The sequence below is a fragment of the Calidris pugnax genome, unplaced genomic scaffold (assembly GCF_001431845.1).
Source record: "Calidris pugnax isolate Ruff unplaced genomic scaffold, ASM143184v1 scaffold194, whole genome shotgun sequence".
Lineage (NCBI taxonomy): Eukaryota > Metazoa > Chordata > Aves > Charadriiformes > Scolopacidae > Calidris > Calidris pugnax.
In genome coordinates, this window is record NW_015090923.1 from 225,986 (window position 1) to 239,700 (window position 13,715).

The following is a 13,715-nucleotide window of genomic DNA, read 5'->3' on the forward strand; positions in this document are numbered from 1 at the left end:
ATGCCCCCCAACACCAACCCACCATCCCACCCGCTGCCACCCCACCACTGTCCCTGCCACCCTGGGGGGTGGCACGTTGTGACAACAATCTGGTTGTCCCCTCCAGGCATGGTTGGGGCTGGGGGAGTATGGGGGGGTCCCTCTGCTTGCCCCGGGCTGGACCACCCCGGGGGCCCGGTGGGCAAGTTGGGATGGGGTGGGGGTGCCAAGCCCCGGGGGTTCCCTCCTCCATCCTCGGTGTCACCGGGCGGGACACGGTGCTGGCAAAAGAAAGAGCTTGAAGGTGTCACAACCGTTAAAAATAATAAATACAACGTCTTCCTCCCGCGCCGCGTCCAACGGCCGTGGTGGCCCTTCGTCTGTCCATCCATCTGTCCATCTGTCCATCCGTCCGTCCGTCCCCAAGAGATGGCTGCTCCTCGGTGTCGGTCACTGCAGGCTCCCAAAGGGCTGGTCATGGAAACAGGCACCAGAAAGGCCGGTGTCCCCGGGGGCCGCGGGGGGAGCGTCCTCCCACCCCCTACTGCAGCAGCTTCGGTAGCTCCACCTGCCAGAGAGGACACCCCGTTACTTGGGGGGTCAACAGAAGGGGATGCTGGACCAGCCTGGGGGTGCAGACCTGAGTGGTGGGGCTGAGCCCCTCTCTCTGCTGGGGATGGTCAGAGCTCCAGGGGTGTCTCTTGGGGACATCCATAGTCAGAGAATGGTTTGGGTTGGAGGGACCTTGAAGACCATCTCATTCCCACCCCCTGCCCTGGGCAGGGACACCTCCCACCAGCCCAGGTTGCTCCAAGCCCCCTCCAACCTGCCCTTGAACCCCTCCAGGGATGGGGCAGCCACAGCTTCTCGGGGCAACCTGGGCCAGGCTCTCACCACCCTCCCACCAAAGAATTCCTGTCCCCACATCTCATCTCAATCTCCTAATTTTTGGTTTAAAACCCTTCCCCCTCATCCTGTGGCTCCACTCCCCAAATACCATCCCTGGAGGGATCTAAAAGCCGTTGCTGAGGGACACGGGTCAGTGGTGGGTTGGTCGGTGTTGGGTTGATGGTTGGTCTTGATGAACTTAAAGGTCCCCTCCAACCCAGGGAAGGGGTGGAATCGCCATAGAATCACAGCACATTTTGGGTTGGAAGGGACCATAGAGCTTATCCAGTTCCATCCCTTCTAGTGGCTGGGACATCTTCAGTGAGACCAGGTTGCCCAAAGCCCCCTCCAACCTGGCCTTGAACCCCTCCAGGGATGGGGCAGCCACAGCTTCTCTGGCCAACCTGGGCCAGGCTCTCACCACCCTCACACCAAACAAGTTCTTCCCCACAGCTCAGCTCCATCTCCCCTCTTTCAGGGTCAAACCCTTCCCCCTCCTCCTATGGCTCCCCTCCCTCATCCAGAGTCCCTCCCCATCTCTCCTGGAGCCCCTTGAGGGACTGGAAGGGGCTCCAAGGTCTCCCCGGAGCCTTCTCTTCTCCAGGCTGGAAACCCTTCTCCAGTAAAGGCTTTGTGTGGGGCAAGAAGCTGGAGGGGCTCAAGAGGAAGGAGGATGGGTTTGGGTGGTGCATGGGGGGCAGGTCTCTGTCACCAGAGTGTTTGATTTTCTGAAGAGCGGTGGGAGCAGCTCTGCAGAGAGGGATCTGGGAGTCCTGGTGGACAAGTTGCCCATGGACCAGCAATGTGTCCTGGTGGCCGAGAAGGCCAATGGTCTCCTGAGGGGCATCAAGAAGAACGTGGCCAGCAGTGGAGGGAGGTCATCCTGCCCCTCTGCTCTGCCCTGGGGAGGCCCCAGCTGGAGCACTGGGACCAGTTCTGGGCTCCCCAGTTCCAGAAGGACAGTGAACTGCTGGAGAGAGTCCAGCGGAGGCTACAAAGGTCCTCAGGGGCTGGAGCATCTCTCTGCTGAGGAAAGGCTGAGGGACCTGGGGCTGTTCAGCTGGAGAAGAGCAGCCTGAGAGGGGATCTCATCGCTGCTGAGCAATAGCTAAAGGGCAGGAGGCAAGAGGATGGGACCAGACTCTTCTCAGTGGTGCCCGGGGACAGGACAAGGGGCAACGGGCACAAACTGGGACAGAGGAAATTCCATCTCAACATGAGGAGGAACTTCTTTCCTGTGAGGGTGGCAGAGCCCTGGAAGAGGCTGCCCAGAGAGGTGGTGGAGTCTCCTTCTCTGGAGACATTCAAACCCACCTGGACATGTTCCTGTGGGACCTTGTCTGGGTGAACCTGCTCTGGCAGGGGGTTGGACTGGATGGTCTCCAGAGGTCCCTTCCAACCCCCACCATCCTGTGATTCTGTGGATGTGCGTGAGCTTCCCCCCTGCAGCTAAGCATGAGGAGCTCCTGGATTTCCATCTCCTGGGGTTACAGGTTAAAGCTTCTTCCTGGAGTCCCAAACCCTGGAGCCAAACCTGGCTGCTGGAATGAGGTGGATCTGCCCATCCCAGGGGCTCTGCCAAGGGATGGATCTGCCCCTTTCACGCTCTCTGTCAGGGGATGGGTCTTCTCCTGTTGGATGCTCTGCCAAGGGATGGATCTGCTGACCCCCACCTGCCCTGGAAGGGATGGTACAAAGGATGGATCTGCCCACCCCACGTGCTCAGCGAAGGGATGGATCTGCCACCCCATGTGCTTGGTGCAGGGGTTGGGACCACGCATGTCCTGCTTCATACCCTGCACTGGAGGACAGGGAATGGGATGCTGGACCAGCCTGGGGGTGCGGACCTGAGCGGTGGGGCTGAGCCCCTCTCTCTGCTGGGGATGGTCAGAGCTCCAGGGGTGTCTCTTGGGGACATCCATAGTCAGAGAATGGTTTGGGTTGGAGGGACCTTGAAGACCATCTCATTCCCACCCCCTGCCCTGGGCAGGGACACCTCCCACCACACCAGGTTGCTCCAAGCCCCCTCCAACCTGGCCTTGAACCCCTCCAGGGATGGGGCAGCCACAGCTTCTCTGGACAACCTGGGCCAGGCTCTCACCACCCTCACACCAAAGGATTTCTGCCCCACATCTCAGCTCCATCTCCTAATTTTTGGTTTAAAACCCTTCCCCCTTGTCCTGTGGCTCCACTCCCCAAATACCATCCCTGGAGGGATCTAAAAGCCGTTGCTGAAGGACACGGGTCAGTGGTGGGTTGGTCGGTGTTGGGTTGATGGTTGGTCTTGATGAACTTAAAGGTCCCCTCCAACCCAGGGAAGGGCTGGAATCGCCATAGAATCACAGCACGTTTTGGGTTAGAAGGGACCTTAAAGTTTATCCAGTTCCATCCCTTCTAGTGGCTGGGACATCTTCAATGAGACCAGGTTGCCCAAAGCCCCCTCCAATGTGCCCTTGAACCCCTCCGGGGATGGGGCAGCCACAGCTTCTCTGGGCAACCTGGGCCAGGCTCTCACCACCCTCCCACCAAACAAGTTCTTCCCCACATCTCAGCTCCATCTCCCCTCTTTCAGTGTCAAACCCTTCCCCCTCCTCCTAGGGCTCCCCTCCCTCATCCAGAGTCCCTCCCCATCTCTCCTGGAGCCCCTTGAGGGACTGGAAGGGGCTCCAAGGTCTCCCCGGAGCCTTCTCTTCTCCAGGCTGGAAACCCTTCTCCAGCAAAGGCTCTGTGTGGGGCAAGAAGCTGGAGGGGCTCAAGAGGAAGGAGGATGGGTTTGGGTGGTGCATGGGGGGCAGGTCTCTGTCACCAGAGTGTTTGATTTTCTGAAGAGCGGTGGGAGCAGCTCTGCAGAGAGGGATCTGGGAGTCCTGGTGGACAAGTTGCCCATGGACCAGCAATGTGTCCTGGTGGCCGAGAAGGCCAATGGTCTCCTGAGGGGCATCAAGAAGAACGTGGCCAGCAGGTGGAGGGAGATCATCCTGCCCCTCTGCTCTGCTCTGGGGAGGCCCCAGCTGGAGCACTGGGACCAGTTCTGGGCTCCCCAGTTCCAGAAGGACAGGGAACTGCTGGAGAGAGTCCAGCGGAGGCTACAAAGATGCTGAGGGGTTGGAGCATCTCTCTGCTGAGGAAAGGCTGAGGGACCTGGGGCTGTTCAGCTGGAGAAGAGCAGCCTGAGAGGGGATCTCATCACTGCTGAGCAAGAGCTAAAGGGCTAAAGGGGGCAAGAGGATGGGGCCAGACTCTTCTCAGTGGTGCCCGGGGACAGGACAAGGGGCAACGGGCACAAACTGGGACACGGGAAATTCCATCTCAAGGTGAGGAGGAACTTCTTTCCTGTGAGGATGGCAGAGCCCTGGAAGAGGCTGCCCAGAGAGGTGGTGGAGTCTCCTTCTCTGGAGACATTCAAACCCCACCTGGACACGTTCCTGTGGGACCTGCTCTGGGTGAACCTGCTCTGGCAGGGGGTTGGACTGGATGGTCTCCAGAGGTCCCTTCCAACCCCCACCATCCTGTGATTCTGTGGATGTGCGTGAGCTTCCCCCCTGCAGCTAAGCATGAGGAGCTCCTGGATTTCCATCTCCTGGGGTTACAGGTTAAAGCTTCTTCCTGGAGTCCCAAACCCTGGAGCCAAACCTGGCTGCTGGAATGAGGTGGATCTGCCCATCCCAGGGGCTCTGCCAAGGGATGGATCTGCCCCTTTCACGCTCTCTGTCAGGGGATGGGTCTTCTCCTGTTGGATGCTCTGCCAAGGGATGGATCTGCTGACCCCCACCTGCCCTGGAAGGGATGGTACAAAGGATGGATCTGCCCCCCCCACATGCTCAGCGAAGGGATGGATCTGCCACCCCATGTGCTTGGTGCAGGGGTTGGGACCACGCATGTCCTGCTTCATACCCTGCACTGGAGGACTGTCCTCACCCTCTCCGCCATTCAAGTGACAACAGACATGACCTCAGATCTCAGCCCACAGACCAACCCCGTGGGTGGACCCCACCGCGGCCCTGCACTTGCCTTCTTGAGCTGTTTGAGGTTGCTGGAGCGGATGGCGGCCAGGAGCTGGTCCCGCGAGTTCTTCTCCTGGATGGGCAGTGCCCGGTCTCCCAACTTCCTCTGCGTGGCCGGCGAGAGTGAGTTCTTCAGGTTCTCGTTGATGAGCGGTGGGGCAAGCGGAGGAGGAGGCGGAGGTGGCGCAGCAGGACCTCCCCCTTTCTTGGGAGAGCTTTTGGGGGAAGCCTTGGGGGATGGCTGCGGGGATGGCTTGGGGGACCCTTTGGGCAGAGCTCCGACCTTGGGCACCTCCAGGAGGTCTTTCTTCTCCCCACGCTCCTGTGCCAGTTTCTGCTCCTGGAGGCGTTTCTGCCTCTGTTTGTCCATGTTTCGGCTCAGCAGGTTGGTGACCGTCATGCGCGGGCCGGCCAGCTCAAAGTGATAGCCCAGCTTGAGGAGCGTGGTGTTTTCCTTCAGGAGCTTGGCGATCTCCATCTCCGTCTTCCCCCCGCAGATGTGCCGCTGGTTGTGGAAACGCAGCTCCGTCAGCGTGTTGTTCTGCAGCAGCGCCCGGAAAATGGCCAGGATGCCCTTGCCCGTGATGTGGTTGGAGTCCAGGTTGATGCTCGTCAGCACCTTGTTGGACTTCAGCATGATGGCGATGGCGAAGGCCACGTGGTCGTCGGCGCGGGTGTTGGCCAAGGCAAAGAGCTTGACCACGGTGTTGAACTCCAGGGCCTCGGTGAAGCGCACCAGAGTCTCGTTGTTGATGCAGTCCGAGTTGTTCACGTTCACCTCCGTCACCTCGGCGTCGTTGTTCTTCACCTTCTCGATGAGCTCATCGAAAATGCTGGAGGCTTCGTCATCCTTGGCCTGATCCGGGGAGCTGGTGGGCTTGGAGGGGCTGCTCGTGGCCGCTGCCTTGGACTCCTGTTTCTCCTCTGCTGCCGTTTCTGCCTCTGGTTGGGATTTCTCCTTCTCGTCTGACTTTGATTTTTTCAAAGCTGAACTCTTTTCCTCTTCCTTTTTGTCCTTTTCTTTCTTATCTTCTCCCTTTGTGTCTTTTTCTGCCTCTTTCTTTAATCCCGAACTCTTCTCTTCCTCCTTCTTGTCCTTCCCTGTGCCCTTCTTCAATGCAGAACCCTTTTCTTCTTCTTTTTTATCCTTCCCTGTGTCCTTCTTTGCTGCTGACTCCTTCTCTTCCTGCTTTTTATCCTTCTCTGCATCCTTCTTTAATGACGAGCCCTTTTCTTCTTCCTTTTTATCCTTCCCTGTGTCTTTCTTTAACGCTGAGCCTTTTTCTTCTTCCTTTTTATCCTTCCCCGTGTCTTTCTTTAACGCTGAGCCCTTTTCCTCCTCCTTTTTATCCTTCCCCACATCCTTCTTTAAGGCTGAGCCTTTGTCTTCCTCCTTTTTGTCCTTCCCCATCAGCTTTTTCTCCATGGCCTTGACTTTGTCGTTGATAGCCTTCTCCTCCTTGGTCTTGCTCTCAGCCTCAGCTTTCACTTTGGGGTCTGTTTTCTGAACGTTTTCTTCCTTTTTAGAGTCTTTTCCCGCTTTTGTATCTTGTTTCCGGGCCGGGTCTTTGGAAGGAGCTTCTTTTCCCTTTTCTTCTTCATTCTTGGCTCCCTTCTTCTCGCTCAATCTGCTTTCCTAACAAGAGAAAAGCACCAAGGTGTTACAGAGACAGATGCCTCCGACCTCCAGACTTGTCACCCCAGTCCCATTGTCACCACTTCTGCACCTCTGTCACACGGGGCCCCTCAGGGCAGCACCGCAGCCGGGGAAGGTGCACGGGAGGATGCAGGAAGGTGGTGGGAAGGTCTTAGACTACACCTACGAGGGATGAACTGCCCTAAACTGGGTTATCATGAGAGAAATCTGCTGAGAACATCATGCAAGGTCCCCAGGAGGCGTGAGGGAGGTGCCGTGGGGGAGCACGAGGACAGCTAGTGCCGGTCTGTGCCATGGCAGGGGACAGACCCACAGCCAGGACTCATCAGGGAGGAGGTGACCTGCTCCAAATCCGGATGGTTTAGCCCTGAACACAAGTCTCCTCCATCTCCCCCGGCGTGATTCACCACCTTGTGTTCCCACACTGCAGAGATGGTTTAGCCCTGAACACGACCCTAAGTCTCCTCCATCTCCCTCGGCATGATTCACCACCTTGTGTTCCCACACTGCAGCCCGTGGTTGTGCTTTGGAAGAGGAAAGTGTAACCCAGCTGAGGTTAAAGGGCTCAGGGGAGGGTTCAACATCTGAGCACCCCGACTGTAGGCAGAGCCTGCAGGACCCAAGTGTGCCGAGGTCCCACTGAGGCTCCCCACGGCATCTCTGCTCTCCTTCTTCCTCCAGTCCCTTCCCAAAGGGCTCCAGAGGTCCATGAGATGCCCTCCTTCACCCCCCTCAAACAGACGATCACCTCCCTTTGCAGACTGCGCTGTTGGACCCCTTCCCATCACACCTCCTCAGAGTTATCCTCTTTTTAAGCACCTTTTTAACCAGGGATGGATCTACTGCCTGCACGTCCGTGAACCCCAGGTGTTTTCCCAGCTTTCCTAAATGGTTTCCAGCTGGATGCTCTGCCTGGTCCAGAACTCGAACGAATGATCACCTCCCTTTGCAGACTGTGCTGTTGGACCCCTTCCCGTCACACCTCCTCAGAGTTATCCTCTTTTTAAGCACCTTTTTAACCAGGGATGGATCTACTGCCTGCACGTCCGTGAACCCCAGGTGTTTTCCCAGCTTTCCTAAATGGTTTCCAGCTGGATGCTCTGCCTGGTCCAGAGCCCAACGTGCTTCCTGTGCTGGCCTGGACACATGTGGAAGCAGGGGAGCATCCACAGGTGGTGACACAGGGGACACCGCTGATCCAGCAGTCTCACCCAGCCCTGGGCTCTCTGAAACAAGCCTCCTTTTAACCTCAGATTGTATTTTTTTGGGTCCCTGGGGGACACGGTGTTTATTGCCTTGTAACCCACGATGATTTCCCAGCCCATCTTCCTGCCGTGCCCAAAGGCATCGCAGGAGGGAAGAGCTTAACTGGGGTTGTCTCGGGCAGATTTTGCTGCACGCGTTGGGCAAAGCAGTGTCACCCCCTGCCCCTGGGATGTCCCTGTCCCTCTGTGCCAAGAAGTCATGCAGCAGAGTGCCCTGGACCTCCCAAGTTTCTTCTTTTATCTCCAGTCCATCCAAGACGCCCACTCGTTCCTTAGTGGGCCGGCAAACGTTGCTTTTGTTTCGTCTGCCTCTTTGCATTTGCACTCTTCAGCAGCAATTTTTGCCTCGTTTTTTTTCACTCAGAGCGAGGCCATTGTTGTGTTTGTGGGATTTCGAGGAGCTCAGTCTGGCTCTGGGCTCTCCAGCACTGACCTTCAGGCAACCTCCCCACACACAGAGGGACGCAGCCCCACGGCTCCACGGCTATTTCCTTCCAAACCACCTTTGGCAGCAAAGGATTTTCCTCTTTCCCTTCATGCTCTCAGGCCATTTCATCATTTGCTTCTTGTCAGCCAAACCCCCTTTTCTCAAGAACCTGAATCCTTGGCAGAGCCTGCCCTGTGAGTGCTGCCAACCACAACCAGCACCAGCAGCTCTAGGACACAACAAACGCCTCGTTGCAGCCTTCACCCATGGCCAACGGGGCTGGGAAGAGTCTCCCAGTAGCATCATTTTGCAATCCCCAGCCCCGTGGCCAGCAGGGCCAGGGGGGGATTCTGCCCCTCTGCTCCTCTCCAGGGAGACCCCCCCAGTGCTGCCTCCAGCTCTGGGGCCACCACCAGCAGAAGGACATGGAGCTGTTGGAGTGGGGCCAGAGGAGGCCCCGGAGATGCTGGGAGGGCTGGAGCCCCTCTGCTGGGAGAGGGGGGCTGAGAGAGTTGGGGGGTTCAGCCTGGAGAAGAGAAGGCTCTGGGGAGACCTTGGAGCCCCTTCCAGTCCCTCCAGGGGCTCCAGGAGAGATGGGGAGGGACTCTGGATGAGGGAGGGGAGCCCTAGGAGGAGGGGGAAGGGTTTGACCCTGCAAGAGGGGAGATGGAGCTGAGCTGTGGGGAAGAACTTGTTTGGTGTGAGGGTGGTGAGAGCCTGGCCCAGGTTGGCCCGAGAAGCTGTGGCTGCCCCATCCCTGGAGGGGTTCAAGGGCAGGTTGGAGGGGGCTTGGAGCAACCTGGTGTGGTGGGAGGTGTCCCTGCCCAGGGCAGGGGGTGGGAATGAGATGGTCTTCAAGGTCCCTTCCAGCCCAAACCATTCTATGGTTCTATTCTATGATTCTACAAGCAGATGACTGAGGACAGATGAACCCCTGACACTGGGACCAAGTTTGCTGTACAGAGGAGGATCCTACCATAAAGCCTGGATCCAGGTTTGGAAGTTTAAACCTCCTTCTCCTTGCTCTGCAGCCAAGGAGCACACAGATCCTGCCCCTCACTGCTGGCTTGGCTCTCCCTGGGTGCCAGGCTTTGGCAGCGTGGTTTGACTCTGCCAAAAGTGGCTCTGCCACCTCTGTGGACGAGCAGAGGGTGACCTGCTGGGACTCTGCCATGGGGGCCATGATTTCGTCAGGCTCAGATCTACAGCTGTGGGATTCATCTGGGTGTCCTCAGCACAACCACAGCGACGCCGGCTGCAGGAGGAGGAGGAGAAAGGACCAAGGCGAGGGGGTGGCAGCGCAAATGTCATCTTTGCCACGGGGACTTTAGGACTTCAGGGACATGAGGAAGAAAAACACCTCTGGGAGATGCAGCTTGAGGAGCTCCCTGGGTCCTCCCAGGGCTGGGAGGGCACCGTGGCTTCACCCACTGCCTTGAATCCCCAAATCTGAGTCCAGACCCCGTGTTCTGCAGCCAGGGTTGGTCTCCTCCTCCAGATGATGGCCTGGCCGTGGTGTCATCCCCAGCCCAAGGCCCCGTGGTGTCCGTGCGGGGCAGAGTGTGGCTCTGCCGTCCCGGCACCGCTGGCCCTCAGGGACCGCTGTTTTGTGGAAAGAACTGGCCGGGCTGTGAGCGGGGCAGCCGTGGGGACTGTTTGTACCTGGCGTATAAACAGATGCCAGCTGGGAGGAGAGAGCTGTTTATTTAGTTAAGAGATTTCTTGGCTCCCCCTGCACGGACCTAAACAGGCGACAGAAAGGCATATGCCAGGGCCTGGCCGTGCGTCCACACAGCCCCACAGACCCCAAAGACCAGGGATGGGGCCACCAGAGGTGCCCCGATGCCAGCACCCCCCTGTCCTGTGGGCTGCAGGGAGCAGGTGATGCCACCTCCACTGGCACTGAGCCACCATGAGACGCCCTGTTCCCAGGGCTGGGGTGGTGCGAGGATGCCCAGTGACATCCTGAAGGATGAAGGAACATCAGTGACATCCATCGGTGAAGAAAGAGCCATGTCTACCATCAGGAGGCTGGGCAGGAGGTGTTGGGGGGATGAGGACTCTGCTGCCTCGCTCTGTCCCCCAACACCAATGCCCAACGGTGTCTTCCAAAGGTGTTTGGGGATGTCCCAGGTTGGAAGGTTCTTGCAGGACCCTGCAAGAAGAGACAGTTGCCCCCCAAGGGCTCTGCAGCCCTTCCGTGTCCATAGACGTCCACTCTGATGCCTCCAGTCAGGGCCAGAAGCCTCACCTCCACACCAAGCTCTCCAAAAAACCTTCTCCTTCCCAGCTTGAGCTCACACAACTTGACAATGGGGAGCCCCGAGTCCCCCCTGAGTTCCCCAGGCCACCCAAGACCAACCAGAGCAAAGGCTTTGGCCAGGAATGAGCAGGCCCTGGAGAAAGGGTGGAAAATCCTGGAGAGAAGGACCTACAACATCTCCCGTGCTCAGTGAAGGCAACAGATTTCTCCAAACAAGATGAAACTAGAGCAAAATAAGATGCATAGCAAATCCTCGCTTAGTAAAGCTGCTGGGAATGTCTTGCTGTCACATCGTTAGTGCTGTTCTCATTAAAACATCTCTCGACGGATGTGTTGCCACATGTCCAGGTGCTGCAGCTTGGGGCAGGTCTTCAGGAAGAAGGGAACTAGACCCGGGAAGCAGGATGTGGAAGAGGAGCCGGGGGAAAAGGAGCCAGCTGTGCCCCTGGGCAGGGAAAAAGGGAAGGCAACGAATGTCCAGAGGAGGCCCCGGAGATGCTGGGAGGGCTGGAGCCCCTCTGCTGGGAGGGGGGGCTGAGAGAGTTGGGGGGTTCAGCCTGGAGAAGAGAAGGCTCTGGGGAGACCTTGGAGCCCCTTCCAGTCCCTCCAGGGGCTCCAGGAGAGATGGGGAGGGACTCTGGATGAGGGAGGGGAGCCCTAGGAGGAGGGGGAAGGGTTGGACCCTGCAAGAGGGGAGATGGAGCTGAGATGTGGGGAAGAACTTGTTTGGTGGGAGGGTGGTGAGAGCCTGGCCCAGGTTGCCCCGAGAAGCTGTGGCTGCCCCATCCCTGGAGGGGTTCAAGGGCAGGTTGGAGGGGGCTTGGAGCAACCTGGTGTGGTGGGAGGTGTCCCTGCCCAGGGCAGGGGGTGGGAATGAGATGGTCTTCAAGGTCCCTTCCAACCCAACCCATTCTATGACTGTGCAGTGACCAGCCATGGGTGTTACTGTCACCACAAGCAGCGTTTGTAGTGACCAGCCGCGGGTGTTACTGTCACCACAAGCAGCGTTTGTAGGATCACATGTATCCAGCAAGTTTGGGATGTGCTGGAAGGATGCGGTCAAAGAGCTCCAAGTTACGCAGAAGGTGCTGGCTGGCAGCAAGGGGTAAGAGGAGCTCAAGCTGTTTCAGTTAAAGCAGAGCTGCCTCGATCCTGTCCCCCCTGTCCCTGCTGGGGAAAGTCCTCAGCAAGCGCCTGGCTCCAGCAGCAGCAGCAGCAGAAGGGGAGGAATTGGGAGCAAAAACTTCCAGGCAAGAAACCAGATCTGTGATTCTAAAAGCAGGGGTCTCTCTTACCCGTCTGCCTCTGCCTGCACGAGACTCTCAATCCCTTGGTGGAGACTGGGGACATTGAATCGTAGAATGGTTTGAGTTGGAAGGGACCTTAAAACCCCCCTCAGTGCCACCCCCTGCCCAGGGACACCTCCCACCAGCCCAGGTTGCTCCAAGCCCCCTCCAACCTGCCCTTGAACAGTTCCACATCTCTCAGACCAGGTCAGAAGCTGCTCTTGGCCCTGCCCAAGGCCATGTCCATGCTCAGGAGGGATTGTTCCTTCATCCCCTCCTGTCCTCACACGCATCCCCGGGCTCCTGGTGTTCTCCACCACCCTGGCTCCATGCAGGCGCCAGCTCCATGTGGTGACACCAGCCCAAGCTCCACTCACTGGTGACGGTGACCAAAGTCCTCTCCTCTGGGCTGGACATGAAGGGTGCTGCTCCGGTTCCACATCTCTCAGACCAGGTCAGAAGCTGCTCTTGGCCCTGCCCAAGGCCATGTCCATGCTCAGGAGGGATTGTTCCTTCATCCCCTCCTGTCCTCACACGCATCCCCGGGCTCCTGGTGTTCTCCACCACCCTGGCTCCATGCAGGTGCCAACCCCGCGTGGTGACACCAGCCCAAGCTCCACTCACTGGTGACGGTGACCAAAGTCCTCTCCTCTGGGCTGGACATGAAGGGTGCTGCTCAGCAGAAGAGCCGCTGGGAGGGTGATGCAGAAGAGGAGAGAGAAAAGCATCCTCCCCCCCTGGACTTCAAACCCTGGCTGTCCCTCAGTGTCCCGGTTTGAGGTAAAACCGGATCAATTTTGTGTTCTGTAGCTTTGCATTTTGGTTAGGCCTTTTCTAACTCTCTGAAATTAACGGCATATTGTGGAGAAAACTGTTCCTTCTCAGAGTGATAAGACCCATGTTTGTGCTACCTGCCAGGGAATGGTGTGCAGAGAGGCCCTTGCTTATACTTATTGCTACAACAACCAAGGGCAGCCAATTTTCGTTATTTGCCCCTTAGAGGGTCGGAAACGGAAAAACGTAGAGGGGTCACATCTGTGGGGAGGAACGGACAGGAATATTATTTTTGATTAAAGTAGTTTAGTTAATTCTAAACTTTTCAATCTCCTTATCTTTTCCTCTCCTCGGGGGGGGGGGGGGGGAAGGGCCATCTGTTGGTTGGGTTGCGGTGATTTTGGCTGAAACCACGACACTCAGCCCCCGGCGCACCTTCTCCTGCAGCCCAGGCCACCGGCCAGGCTTGTCTCCATCCCCAGCGGCGAGTGCCAGCCCTGTCCCCTCTCCATGGCCATCCTGAGCCCTGCCCGCTCGCTCCTCTCCACCGCGCTGACATATTTACCCCGGGTACCTAGAAACCAGCGCCGCTGCACCCCCTCCCGTGCCCTTCCCTCTGCCGCCAGCACCGTTATTAGGGGAATATTTTTACACAGCGTGTCAGCCCTTTAAAAATAAGCCTAATGAAAACAGCCTGGTACTTGGCTGATTAATCACCAGTGTTTTGATGAACTGAAATGCCTTCCCGTTTCCTCTAAATAGACCAAAATGAGCATTGCCATTGCTTGTTAGCATTTGTAACCCTCAAACCCACTCAGATGTTTCCTTAAAAGGCAAAGGAGACTGGGAACTTCTTGCCTGGAATCTGAGCGTTCGCAGCCCCGCTCCCGGTGCCGGGCGAGGGATGGGGCCGGGGCCGGAGCAGCCGGATGAGCCAGGGATGGGAGGGAGTGGGGGCTGCCCAAGTCCCCTGCGGGTGGTGGGGATGTGAGGGTGGAGGGAGGTTCTCGCCTCCTGCTCTGAAAGCTCCCACAGCTCATTTTTGGGGTAGAAAAGCGCTGCTTGGGTGGTGGGTATCGATCCGGCTGGCTGCTCAGGGCGGTGAATGGGGGCTGGTCACCTCGCTGGGCACAGGTTTTGGAGTGAAAGGGGAACACACTAGAGAGGAGAGG

At 57.8% G+C, this 13,715-nt stretch overlaps 1 protein-coding gene across 1 annotated transcript in view; it reads right to left on the bottom strand.

Moving 5' to 3' along the window:
* Positions 1-12: 12 nt before the first annotated feature.
* Positions 13-13,715, bottom strand: part of LMOD1 (leiomodin 1 (smooth muscle)) — a 28,469-nt gene continuing 14,766 nt past the window's right edge. Inside the window, exons 2-3 of the mRNA XM_014951334.1 lie at positions 4,879-6,507; positions 13-547 (exon numbers count right to left, since the gene is read on the bottom strand). Of these exons, the coding sequence (XP_014806820.1) occupies positions 521-547; positions 4,879-6,507 (1,656 nt within the window). The 3' untranslated portion in view covers positions 13-520. The remainder of the gene's footprint in view (positions 548-4,878; positions 6,508-13,715) is intronic.